At 40.5% G+C, this 13,907-nt stretch overlaps 2 protein-coding genes across 2 annotated transcripts; one reads left to right on the forward strand and one right to left on the reverse strand.

The window, feature by feature from the left end:
* Positions 1–253: 253 nt before the first annotated feature.
* Positions 254–1,436, reverse strand: smim20 (small integral membrane protein 20). The gene is made up of 3 exons (XM_076289787.1): positions 1,242–1,436; positions 894–950; positions 254–731 (listed from the first exon to the last, which is right to left on the reverse strand). Exons 1-3 carry the CDS (start codon positions 1,348–1,350, stop codon positions 694–696), a joined length of 204 nt encoding a protein of 67 aa, XP_076145902.1. The 5' UTR covers positions 1,351–1,436; the 3' UTR covers positions 254–693.
* A 713-nt stretch (positions 1,437–2,149) lies between these two features.
* On the forward strand, positions 2,150–13,360 carry man2b2 (mannosidase, alpha, class 2B, member 2). The gene is made up of 19 exons (XM_076289373.1): positions 2,150–2,341; positions 2,508–2,654; positions 3,500–3,605; positions 3,880–4,052; positions 6,654–6,769; positions 7,992–8,169; positions 8,497–8,695; positions 8,787–8,977; positions 9,068–9,233; positions 9,390–9,526; positions 9,671–9,942; positions 10,209–10,400; positions 10,603–10,846; positions 11,007–11,117; positions 11,781–11,973; positions 12,326–12,472; positions 12,580–12,689; positions 12,788–12,908; positions 13,109–13,360. The coding sequence occupies exons 1-19, from the start codon at positions 2,210–2,212 to the stop codon at positions 13,198–13,200; spliced, it is 3,027 nt and encodes a 1,008-aa protein (XP_076145488.1). The 5' UTR covers positions 2,150–2,209; the 3' UTR covers positions 13,201–13,360.
* Positions 13,361–13,907: the final 547 nt, after the last annotated feature.

Genomic DNA, 13,907 nt, shown 5'->3' on the forward strand with positions numbered 1-13,907 from the left:
TAGATTAAGGCAGGATTAATTCAACTGATACACAAAAGATATGACTAATGTTATAGGCTACTATTGTATATTGTAGGGTGTAATGTTATATTATAATGTTTATTATATCATGTTCATCTTTAATGAGTTCCTATGTGCTATTGCTGTCCTGTGTTCCTTGTGTTATTGGTTAGGGACTTCCCAAAGTGGCTGATCAAATACGACTTCAGATTCAGAAGTGTTATGACTGTTTTAAGAAGTTAGTAGTCATAGAAACTCACAAAGAGCTCAAATGTTTATGCTCTGCACAACATCCAAAGCTACACTTTATTAGGAATTACACATTTAAATAGGAGCATGATGGATGTCAAATGTAGTACAGCCAGACCAAAGAGCCTCCTGGTTTTCATGAATCAAGTGGTATAGATTCCATATCTTAAAATCCTATTCCAGCGTTTAACATCCAATAGACTTTATTCATAGGATAAAGTGTTCTTCAAAGAATGCAACCCAAACCATCACCTCCAAACAATAAGTGCATTACAAGCAGACACACACACGTACACTCTAGCTCTCTCACACACACACACACACACACACACCATTGTCAAACTGATATTCATTAAGCAATCTGCAATCACTGCTCCAGCACAGGCTTCCTCAGTCTTGCCTTCATCAGAATATTCACTCTGATCGATCTTGGACAATGATCCATTACTTGGACTTGAATGGATCTGACCAAATTTTCACTCCTAAGGGAATAAAAGTCAACTTCATCAACCTTGTAAAATTTACAGTCGCCACTGCCAGCTACATTGACATCAACAAAAGGTTGGTCCACATAACCATTTGGCCCACAAAACAGAATTTATCTGACATCCACACACATTGCTCAGCATACAGCTTGTACGTACCCACAGGTTGTACGTCCGCTTGATTGATGCCCGCTCGGTTGGCTGTTTGAACTTGTCCTGCAGAATTTCAGAGATGATTATTCTTATCGTTACAGACCATTGTTGGTTAGCTAGCTAGCTAGCCAACCACCTAACAGAGACGTGAGGGCATTTATTCATACAGGGGAAACGTCATGATAAGTAACTGAAACCAGGTAATCACCACATGGACTATGAAATCAAGTGTAACGCATCTGCTGCCATTAAAGTTAGTTGTTGTCTTAGGTCATCTCTGAGGACCTGGTTAGCATGATGATAGCTTCAGTAACAGCAGACATAACTACTTGTTCTGTATTTGTGAATACTTACTGTATTCATCTGTATGCGACATTGGATAGAAAAATATGGGATAGAATGTGGCTGCAACGGCTGCTACAAAACCTCCAAATACTAGCACTATTCTTCTGTTACTTGACATGATCTGACGAGGTTATGTATTCATCTCCTGGCAGTCTCCTGGAGGGCAGTGAATCGGTGTCCATTTACTTCCGGGGTAAAGGCGGGGGCGTGTTTGCTGAACGCAAAGAGAGCGAGTTACTGGAGAAAACTCCCTAAATACGAGATGATATCAGATATGATTCTGATCAGTTGTAACACAAAAATATTTACCATTGTAGAAAGCTACAATATCTATCAGGCCTATTCCCTCTTGTAACTACCATTTCAAAGGATGTCAAACTATTTATCAGAGTGTGAATATTTAACAAAGCACAAAAACATGTGTACTCACCATGAAGCTAATAAGAAATGAAACAAATTTAAAAAAAAATGAAGACATGTGGGTGGTGGGGGTAGGCTACGGCTACAACAGGCGGTTAAACTCCTTCCATATTTTCAGTCTTTTCACACACTGAAGATTTGGATCTTCTACGCAAGCAAGTTGACCCAATGCAAAATGCATAGGTTACATAAAGGAATAAAGATGATAGTTTCAATGCCTGTCTGCTTTCTGCTATTCCTTACCAGAAAACAATTATGAAATAATGATCATCAAAATAATCACGTAGACTATACGGCTCCGATTATAAAGACCCATGACCCCCCCCAGCTGTAATGTGATGTAGGCCAAATAAAACTTATTTTAGATCCATTAAGGGGATTATGAGGTTAGACTATTTTGTTGAAAGGTAAATGGCGAATACTAAAAAGGCGAAAGGGGCTCATTTTGCGTAGGCTAAGTTTGGACTCTCTCTCGCACTGTAGTTGAGGGGTGTGAGAAAACAACGTGACAGTCACATCGCTGTAAACAAAAGTTTTATGTCTTGCTGGAGGGGAAAATGCGGCTTCATTTTAGTTTTACTTTTATAGGCCTGCTTTACTTCACAGTAGCCGAAAATGTGGCGATTCCAATTCAGACCTTTGTCATTCCACACAGTCATATGGATGTCGGTTGGGTGTACACTGTTCAGGTAAACGAAACGAACTAATTTATTTGGCTGGTTAACAGACATAGACATAATATCATCATCACCGGCCGCTGCTGTTGCCAGTGCCTTTGTTAGCATGATTATGAACTTATCTGAAATAATAACAACATAAAGCGTCTTTCCGTTAACAAGCTTTCTTTTAATGTAGGAGAGTATGCATGCTTACGCGGCAGATGTCTATACCACCATGGTAGAGGAGCTGTCACGCGTGAAGCATCGAAAGTTCATAGCTGTGGAGCAGGAGTTCTTCCGCATTTGGTGGGACACAGTGGCCAGTGAAAAACATAAGCAGCAAGTATGAAGCAAACCTGTGTCTCCATTGATGTATGTGACGCCTCTGTAATACAAATGATGAATATTCTGTTCTACAGAAGTGCCTACAAAGCTTACAAAGACAACGACATGCAGTTTGCGTCTAACCAAAAGTGCAGAAAAGTGCAATATGATGTAGGCTACAAAGTATAGACAGGTGGTGCATAGACAGGATAAGATATATAGTGCAGTGTAGACAGTATGCAGTTGGTTTACAGAAGGTGATTTACAGTAATATAAATGAAATATAAATATGTGCAGTGTAGTAGCAGTAATATTATAACAGTAGTAGAAATAATATAGTTGCAGTGTATAACAGAATATATTATAAGAAAAACAGAATGGATATTCAGTATGAACTATATAGACAGCTATGCACAGTATGTACAGCTATGTGCAGTGTGGTAAAGGTATGCAGTGCAGAAACAATAACAGTATTAGAGTAGTAAGAATAAGTGTATGTGCAGGATAAATAGTATGAAGAGCAGTAGAATGTGTTATATACAATTTGTATATATAAACAATTTGCCTACAACAACCTCCAACAGTTATTGCTGTAAAGCAAAGGATTTAAGTCAAGACAACGAGTGCAATGTTGCAAGAGATGATGGATCGATCTAAATCATCTTTTATTTAGATTGTGTTTTTTTCCCTTCATAATCTTTGGAAGTCATAACTGACCATGAATTGAATTATTTAATTAATTGCCCTCATAGTCCATTCACCACATTTTCTGAAATATTGTATGTGGTCTGTTTTCAGGCTACCCTAGTTTAGTGGCAGCCTAAGCATACCCCTGTTAACAACATCTATACTAATTCCTCTTAGGTTAGACAGCTTTTACAAGATGGTCGTCTGGAGTTCATTATTGGCGGTCAGGTGATGCATGATGAGGCTGTCACGGACCTAGATGATGCCATCCTTCAGCTGACAGGTAAAGTGATATCGTTCCTGAGCAAAAATGGTAAATTAATAGTCATCAGAACTTTCTCTCGCAGTGAAACCAGTTTGATAATCTTTTCCAGATTTTGCGATACATGTAAAGCACACAGTATAGGCTACACATAACAGTACATTCATTAACATAACATATATGTCACTGATACTCATGGCCTTTTGGTAACTCCATAAATCTGACTTGCAGATCAATTCATGCAAATACTAGTGATTCAGTTCTGCATCTATAAACACTCGCTTCTTCCCTTCAGAGGGCCATGGCTTCCTGTATGAGACCTTTGGAGTTCGGCCACGCTTCTCGTGGCATGTTGATCCATTTGGAGCTTCTGCCACCACGCCGGTCCTTTTCGCCCTAGCAGGATTCCACGCTCACCTCATATCACGCATTGACTATGACCTCAAAAATGACATGCAGAAGAACAAGGTATCATTGTTATAAAGCCTGTGACTGGGAAGGGATCACTGAGGTTGTAATTGTTAGAGGGAAATTAGTGCTAAATGGGCCTGTTTACATTAGTTTTTAGAATGTGTTTTGGGTAATTTTGTCTGAAGTGGTCAGCTGAGATCATTTAGTATATCCAAAGTCTACAGCTAGGTAGTCAAATAGTCATCTGCACACTGCCCAAACAAAGCCCCAACAAGCCCTTACATACTATAGTTGGCAGTTGTTGGTTGCAGTTTTTAGAATGTTCAGAAAAACAAATTCCAGTTCCACACTGGCTAGACAGTAATTGATAAGACTGACTGAAGAAGAGTGATACTCTAAAAAAACTGAGTGCACACCAGCCCAACTGTTGATGCTTGTGGGCGTTTGTTGGGGCAGTATGCAGGCACCTACAGATTCCATTATTATACAGCTCTTCGGAATGCTGCTGAAAATTCCACTGACATGAATGGACGTGATATTTATTTTATTTGAGCTGCAAAAATTAACGACTGCTGCCAATGGCAACAAGTTTTGTGCTTCTGACTCATGTCTGTCATATTATTCTGTAAGTAGTTCTCTGCTTTGCATCCGGGTCCTGTTCACACTGTTACCTGTCACACTGACTTATTTTCCGATACTGACCGGCAGACAATTCATTATGCCTTACTTACTGCCTTCACATTGATTAGAGGTGCCATTGTAGGGGATATATCAGAAGACATTAGTTTCCCCTACCAAGGATATGTGGTCACATGTGTTTCTAACCACCCCGGCAAGTGGATGGAGTAATCAGATCAGAATGCGTCTTGGTGGTTACCCTTGTATCTAGAACTGACCATTTTTGATCAGATGATCAGAAAACAAATATAAACAGGGTCTTTTAGTAAGCCCAAGGTTCTAGAAGTCAAAATCCCTCTTCTCATTGTGAAAGAAATATGGTGCAACTTGCCATTGCACTGACACAATGTGGTCCCTTGTGTAAGCATTACATTGCACTCCACTCAAAACACTCACTGATAATCTTGTTACTTGCAATAATCCCTTCACTTTCTTTAACTGATTGGTAAAATGTGCTCTTTCAAGGGAAGATGTATGCAGAATAAAAGTTCCCTTCTAAAAGTGACTTTTTGACTGCTAGTGGCATGTATATTCAAAGTGAAAGTTAACTGGAAGATAGATAGATAGATAGATAGATACTTTATTGATCCCCAGGGGAAATTCAAGGTCTCAGCAGCATACAGACAACACAAACACATTCTTTAACAGCAGAAAGAGTAATTAAAGTATATAATATAAAAACACAACTAAGCAATAAGGACAGTAGAAGATAAAGAATATGCTAAATATACTAAAATACAAATTATACTAACTAACACTTAATCTAAATCAATTCTAAAAACAGTATCCACATAGTGGTGATTAATCAATCAGAGGCGCTTGCAATAACTGAGGCAGGGACTGAGCCTGTGATTCTCTGTGCATAGTAAGGTATGGTACTCTAAGGTGCTCTGTTTGAATGAGTGTCATGGTGGTAGTGCAATGGTGATAGTGGTCATGGTGATAGTGCAAATGAGTAAGTCCAACAGTGCAACAATGCAGAAATAAAGTAAAGTCTATATATCTATATATTTAACTATTTAAAGAAAATGTATAAGTGTGGCCAAAGTTCGGCTGTGGCATGGAGGGGGGGGGGGGGGGTTATGCATGTGCTAATGTGCTAATATAGCACGCAAACAGTGAGGCATAAAGACAGTGGTAAAAGTGGCTAGTGGACAGACAGTATCCAAACATGGAGGGGGTGAAGAGGCAGACAGACTATGCAGAGAAGTCTATCTCTCCTCTTCCCTTAAGTGAGGCATTGAACAGTTCAATGGCCCTGGGGACAAATGACTTTCTCAGTCTGTCAGTTGTGCATAGGGTTGCCACCTGTGTCTGACAAAAATCCTGGACATTTTGACCATCCAATCGACCTTTTTGTTTGTAAGCAACGGCGCCTTTCGCACATCTAACCCAAGATAAAAACCGTCATTCTAAGCGACAATTGTATAGCTAAAATTAGTAAGAATGACAATTTCTAGTTATTTGTTTAGTTAATTGCTTTATTTAATAGCAGACCTTTATTATTTTGTTATATTTTCAACAGTTTTTAGTTGTGGACACCTGGGGGCAGTATTGAGAAAAAAGGGGGAATACATAATTAGGTTCTGCTTTTTTGCTTATGTGGAATAACATTTTCCTTTCTCTGTCTCTTCTTGTCCCACACACTCTCCGTCTCCACCTTACCATTTCTAATGAACCTCCACGGTGCGTGCCCCCACCACCACCACCCATGTTATGCTACGTCATTTTTGTAGAGCCAATAAGGCTGTGCGTACGTTTATGGACGTAGGCAATAGGCACGCTTCAATTAAACTGAAATACACATTTTGCGCATCATGTACAAAAATCCGGGACATTCAGTGTCCAGGATTTTTATTTTTATTTTCCTGGACAGACCATGAAAATCCTGGACAATCAGGAAAATCCTGGACAGGTGGCAACCCTAGAACTTGTGCACCATGTCAGAAATGCACCATTTTTAATAATGTGTTTCCGCAGAGGCTGCAGTTTGTGTGGAGAGGATCCCCTTCCTTAGGTGAGAAGCAAGAGATCTTCACCCACACCATGGACCAGTTCAGCTACTGCACCCCATCTCATCTACCCTTTTCCAACATGTAATTACACTGTCTTTCTTATCAACACCTAACAAGTACAGTAACCTTTAAGGCTGGTTTCTTGTATAAGGATTAAAGGGGTGGTGCAGGATTTTGTACATACAGTAGGACCTAATTTCCAAGTTAGCAAGTGTGATATTTATCAGTGGAGACCGTTTTCAACACGTTTCATCCAGTCCTTCTAAGTTTGCAGGTGCTAGGCTAGCACAAGTCATCGGTATGTGTTAGCCTGCCAGTAAAAAAAAAAGTCTTACCCACTCCAAAGTACACCCGAGGCAAATTCCAGACAATCGATGTAAATGTCTGTGTTGGTAGAATAGTGTAAGAAATACAACTACCCTCGCATTGCGTTGCAATAGTTATACTTTGTTCCCTGAAGTTGGTAGTAGGCATTTAAACAACGCAGCGGCGGACTGATATTACCAAGGCTACTACTAGGTATCCCTATTGGAGTGCGCTTGGAGTTTACTTTTCGGCGCAGTACTACTAACCAGAGCAAGTATAATTCCGCCGCTGCTAAGTAGTCTCTCAAAATGTAATGCGATCATTGAAATGCAAGGATAGAATAATGTTAGAAATAAAACTATCAACACAGACATTTACATCGATAGTCTGGCGATAATTTATTTGCCTCGGGTGTACTGTGGAGTGGGTAAGACTGATTTAAGTGGCAGGCTAACACATACTGATGACTTGCGCTAGCTTAGCACCTGCGAACTCTGCAACTAGAGGGACAGGAGTAAATGTGTTAAAAACGGTCTCCACTGATAAATATCACACTTGCTAACTTGGAAATGAGGTCCTATGTCCAAAATCCTGAACCACCCCTTTAAGTCCAACTCCTAGACTAAAAGAGGGCTTTAATGAAGATCTACATTTGGAAAAGAGCTATTTAAATTGGATTGGGAGTATACTTAATCCATGTACGGGAAACTGTCCCAAGCTTTTTTCAGTGGAGACCTTCATTCAAGTTCTGTTTTAGTACGGAACCAAGCTTAATCCATGTCTGAGAAACCGGCCCTTAAAGATTATAAACACAGTAAATAAGATATGCAACAGCCAATTTGCCTAATGTTGTATGAAAATGTATGTGCGGCTAAAGACGAGAATTGGAGTGTTGTTTGGTAATTGTTTTCAGAGGTATAATCAAAGTAATTTAAGGCTCTGTGTTTGTGCAGGTAATCATGCATTTCGCTATGAGTAACGTAGCATGTCTTAATAGGTCAGGATTTTACTGGAATGGCGTGGCGTTGTTCCCTGATCCCCCTAAAGATGGTGTCTACCCCAACATGAGCTTGCCCGTCTCACCCAGCACGTTGGAACCTTATGCCCAGACAATGGTGGACAACATCAAACAGAGAGCCCAGTGGTTCAGGACCAACCATGTGCTTTGGCCTTGGGTCTGTTTAATGTCCAAGATCCATATTATATCTTCATCTATATAAGACTTCTGTGATGCTTCTCCCACATCAGTTAATGCAATTAGTATTTGAATCTAATTGAATTACTATATATTCTAAATTTGATATTTAAATATAAATCTAACTGTAGAATTCAACAGTTGTGATGAACTAATCTAAACTTTCATGGTCTGCATATGTGTGTCATGAAAATTCAATTGCAATCCATATTGTCTTCAAGCCCTTGAAATATTAGCACTATTGATGTTATGGCAGCTCTACATCTGGCTTCAGTAATCTCTAAAACTAAAATACTCCTTTTCACAGGGCTGTGATAAGCAGTTCTACAATTCATCGGTTCAATTCTCCAACATGGATGTTTTGATGGATTACATTAACCAGCACAGCGATAAGTTTGGAGTAACAGTTCAGTATGCCACCCTAAGCGAGTACTTCCAAGCTGTCCACCAGTCCAACCTCACCTGGGAAGTGAGAGGAAATCAGGATTTCCTACCGTACTCTACTGGTTAGAGGGCTCTGAGATCCATCTATATGAATAATTTATTAACCATTGTTTCTTCTATCTTTCACTGTGCGAATGTATATTTCTATTATAGAACCTTACCAGGCATGGTCAGGTTTCTATGCCTCCAGGAACCTTCTGAAGGGCCTGGCAAGGAAAGCCAGCTCCCAGCTTCACGCTGCAGAAACTCTCTTTGTTCGGTATCGCATCGCTTACCCAGATGGACCAGTGGCAACTGACTGGGCCCTAGAAAAGCTAAGGGCCCTCAGATGGGCTGTCTCGGAGGTACCTGATTTAAAATGAGTTTTATTTTTCCAGTGTCAGTTACGCTTTCTCAAAACCGGGATCTTGCTGAAGTTGGCTTCGCTGTTTCAGGTTCAGCACCATGATGGCATCACAGGGACAGAATCACCAAAGGTTGCTGAAATGTATATGGAGCATCTCACCCAAGGCATGATGGGAGTTGAGGAACTACTGGCAGCAATTTTTATTTTGCCTCAGTCCATTGGTACTTCTCAGGACCTGCATAAACTCCAGCCAGGTAACAGCCAGGAGTTCTACAATTTCCCAATTGCTCCCCTCATATGTATGAATGGCATTTTGTCTTTGCCATTTTATGTTTGGATATGAAATGTTGGTAATTGTGTGTATGATTTTGATCATTGTTGTTAATTCTGTCTATGTTTCCCTTTTTAAGATCTCTCAAATGACTTGGAGCAGCACATCATCGTGTACAATCCTCTGGCCTGGAACGTCACCACTTACATCAACCTCACAGTAACATTCCCCATGGCACTGGTTTTCGATGAGTCTGGAAAGCCTGTACTGGCACAGGTGCGCACACACACACACACACACACTGATATATACTGCACATTATACAGTATATTATATATTATATACATATATAATCCTGTATGGGTGAAATGAAGTAGTCTGGTCTTAAACCTCATGGTATATTTATTTATTCATCCTCAGATCCAAAAAAAAGCGAATTCTACCTCGGAATACGACCTTTTCATTGTGGCTGAGCTGGGAGGGCTCCAGTTCCGGAAATATCTCGTCAAGTTCTCCGCGTGCGTGGGGTCCACCAGGTGTGGCAGGACTTACAAGGTGAGAACGGTGAAATTTGACAGACAGAACGTCAACCAGTGGAGAAGGACGGGCCGGAAACTCTTACCGATCTTCAGCGACTGTTACAAACTATTGTTTGACCAGGAGACGAACCTGCTACACAGCATCGTGGACAGGTAGGGATGGATTGAAGTGTTACATTTGTGTTCCAAACGATTTCAAGGTGAATTGTGAATTCACTTTTCACTTTAATTGTGAAGTCTTTAATGACATTAATCTAACTTTGTATTGCCTTGGCTTAGCAACCATAGCGTGGCTTGGTATGATCTATTCATTGGAGTGAGGCTTACGGGCTCCTACACAATGGATATTAATGTCTGATGGTTAGTAATAAGTGTGCTGGATAACCAGATGCCTTTGCGGTGCTTTATAACTCCATTAGGCACAAGCATAGGAATGTGAGAGTGACCCAGGACTTCTGGGAGTATGAGTCCAATGGAGACGTTTACAAAGGCCCGATTTCAGACAACTATATCTTCAGCACCAACACCTCTGCTGTGCCTGCCTACAAAGCAGTCTCCATGGAGATCATTCCTGGCAAGATCATCTCAGAGATCCGACAGTACTTTTATAGGTTAATCAAGCTTATATGTCCAATCTCAAAGTAAAATCTTCCTTTTTTCCTAAGTGATGATCCTGCTGAAAGTCATACTGGATTAACTGCTGAAAGACATACAGTAACAGTAGGATTAGGAACCCAGATAAAGCAAACAAAAGTTACCTCTGGAAACGGTAGGCTTTTTAAATTCATTTGATTATTAACATTCTCTTCACAGGGAGGAAAAAGACAAAGACTATACTTACTCTGTGGTCACAAGAGTGCCTACTGGCCTGAGGGACCAGCGCCATTGCCCCAGGTTGGAGCAGAGGTACTCAGTGGGCCCCCTTGTGGTCAACCGTGAGACTGTCCTGATGACCAGAACCAGCCTGAAAAATAACAGGACCATCTTCACAGACAATAATGGCTATCAGATGATGAAGAGGACATATAAGGCTTTCGCCAACAACTCTATCCCCAGGGTGAGTTGGACAAGAAATACCCACATAGCTTTCATGCCCAGATAAATGTGCCTTTAGAGAGCCAGTCCCCAGAGTGTGGTTATGGGAATACACTAGCCTCTGATGTTGAAAGCAGGGAATACTAATCTGGTGGTGAGAATTGTGTGCTTTGTCCTTGTAGAACTACTATCCGATGGTGCGAGCAGCCTACATTGAGGATGAGTCCAGCAGACTGGTCATCCTCAGTGAACGAGCCCACGGAGTGTCCAGTCAAAACAATGGCCAGCTGGAGGTCAGACACACACACACACACACACACACACACACACACACACACACACACACACACACACCACACACATACACACACACACAAACAGAGGCTCAGAAACGGGCAATAACATACAAACATCCACCCACTTAAACACTTTCTGTCTGTTATACTTTATATAGAGGTAAATATACAATCATTTTCATTTGTTGTCATGATACCAAAAGTATTACTTCAATACCAATACCATACCATACCATACCATACCATACCATGCCTGAGTATCTTGATACCAATACTAAAATGGTACCACAGCAAAAACCTGAAACATCACTAATAGAATAGGCCTTGACAAACTTAATATATAATATAATAAATTATAAAAATCTCTCTCTCTCTCTCTATATATATATATATATATATATATATATATATATATATATATATATATATATATATATATATATATATATATATATACACATATAGATATTACAATACTGGTATCGTAACATTTTTAGTTTCAGGGTATCACAATACGTTTCTAGTATTGGTGCATTGGTGTTTCATTGATTTACTCACAGACTCACACACAGACACCTTTATGCTTGCCCCCCAAATGCAACCACTGAAATCCCATTCTCTTGTTCTTCTGATATCTTATCATGTGTGTGTGTTTTTTAGGTGATGCTTCACAGGCGTCTGTGGAACAACCAGGACTGGAATCGTGGGTACAACCTGACCCTCAACGACTCCTCCGTGGTGCAGCCAGTTCTGTGGCTAATGTTGGGGTCTGCAGCTGCAACAACACCTCTCTACCACCGTGAGGTGCTACAGCTTCAGCACAGGCCTGTGGTTATGCCCATAGATAGACCACGTAAGCACTCAGCCTCCCTGTTCAAACACATGTGAAACTCTTCAACAACACTTGTTCTCTCTCTCTCTCTCTCTCTCTCTCTCTCTCTCTCTCTCTCTCTCTCTCTCTCTCTCTCTCTCTCTCTCTCTCTCTCTCTCTCACACACACACACACACACAGATAGATAACTGTTTGCCTGGGTAGCTGAATGTTATGGTCCCTGTTATGTATATATGTGTATAGTATGTTTAAATGCAGATAAACAGCCCAACAAGAATAAGTGTCTAAGTGTTAATTGGTTAATTAGTTAATCTATAATATGCCATCCAAGGTTTAGATTGTTCATAGTTATCTGTCTTCCATGTGTTTTCAGAGATGCCATGGAAGCAACAGGAGTCATGGACCAGTCTGCCTGTCCGCCCTGTGGTGCTGCCCAGTAACCTTCACATGCAGAGCCTCAGTGTCCCTGGCTGGGCTTACAGCCCCAACCACACTCTGAACCAGGAAAACCTGGAGCCAGGTCAGCATGAGTTTAACACGCAAGCAAATAGCCCTCATTTGTGCTTATATTGCAAGCATCTGTTCATGTAGGGTAAACACATCATCTATACATTGTACATGATGCAGGTAAACAGAAGCCAGGTGCTGATTACAACAGGATATTGCTGAGGATCATGCACCTGTATGAAACTGGCGAGGACCCAGAGCTCTCCAAGGCCACCACCATAAACCTTAAGGTGTGTGTGTATATGCAGTATAATTAGAGATACACTGTGAGACTTTTGATACCAAAAAGAGTGTAGCCTCCCATATAATTTTTTTTCCATCTCAACAGGGAGTGTTGCAGGGCATTGGTGAGGTGACGGAGGTAAGTGAACGCTCTCTCACAGGAACCTGGGATATCTCAGACCTTCAAAGGTGGAAGTGGGAGACTTCTGGAGAAATGGATAAAAATGGTAAGACTCTTTCAATTACATGTTCTTCTAGGCCTTAGATAAAAATCAGGATGACCAGTTAGCTCAACAGTGAAGTCTGTAAAAGAAGGCACATGGTGAATATCTGTGTGGTTCATGCTGTTATTACTTGTTGTGGTGAGAATAGAACTGTCGCCATGTCAATGTCTTTGTTGTATTAATATTTTTATTAACGTTTGCAGATGGAGTACAAATATTTGATGGGGTGACAGAGGACTTCAGTGTAACCATATCACCCAAGGAGATCAGGACCTTCTTTGTGCACTTTAAATAGACTGTTTTTGTTTTTTTACTGTCATTGTTGTGGCACATAAATTGCACTTTAAATGTGGAATTTAAAATTCACTCTTTCCTGATTAACACTTGAGATAGTCAGATCTTGTCAGTTTTCTGTCATTTAATGATAATAATAAAATCTGTTGTTACAAAAAATCCTTAAGTGCAGCAGTAAAAAGATGTCTTCGTTTGTTGTGTAAGATTAAATGTTACAGTATAGTGGAAGTCTAGCCTGGGTGAGCCCAGATGAACCTGCAGGTCTCTCTGGAAAGGATCCCATTGGCGCCTATTGCTGAATCACCGAAAACCTAGGATTTCATCACAATCACTTATCTGGCATGGGGCGGGCTTTATATGATGACAGCTACAGCAGTGCATTCAACACAACCAATGGCTGCACTGATGGTGACAGGGTTAAACAGATATGGATGTTTATTTTATTTGGAATTAAGTAAACAACTGCATTTAAAACCTTAGTTTACAAGAAAATGTGTTTGCTACACTTTTGGTTTGATTTGATTTAGCATATTAAGCGATAGCTATTTTTGTGTCTTTCATCAGCTTCATTTCCAGAGGTGACACAAAGAAAGGTTGAAGCTGATTCTAGTTGCCAAGTGCTGATTATCTGCCTGTGTCTGCCAGGTCTTCTCATACAAGCAGGGTTCCCACAGGTCATGGAACCTCTGGAATATCATGGAATTTTGG

Source organism: Alosa pseudoharengus, unplaced genomic scaffold, assembly GCF_046254945.1.
Source record: "Alosa pseudoharengus isolate Yale_2024_CS ecotype anadromous, Long Island Sound unplaced genomic scaffold, YU_APseudo_1.1 YU_APseudo_1.1_scf_17, whole genome shotgun sequence".
NCBI lineage: Eukaryota > Metazoa > Chordata > Actinopteri > Clupeiformes > Clupeidae > Alosa > Alosa pseudoharengus.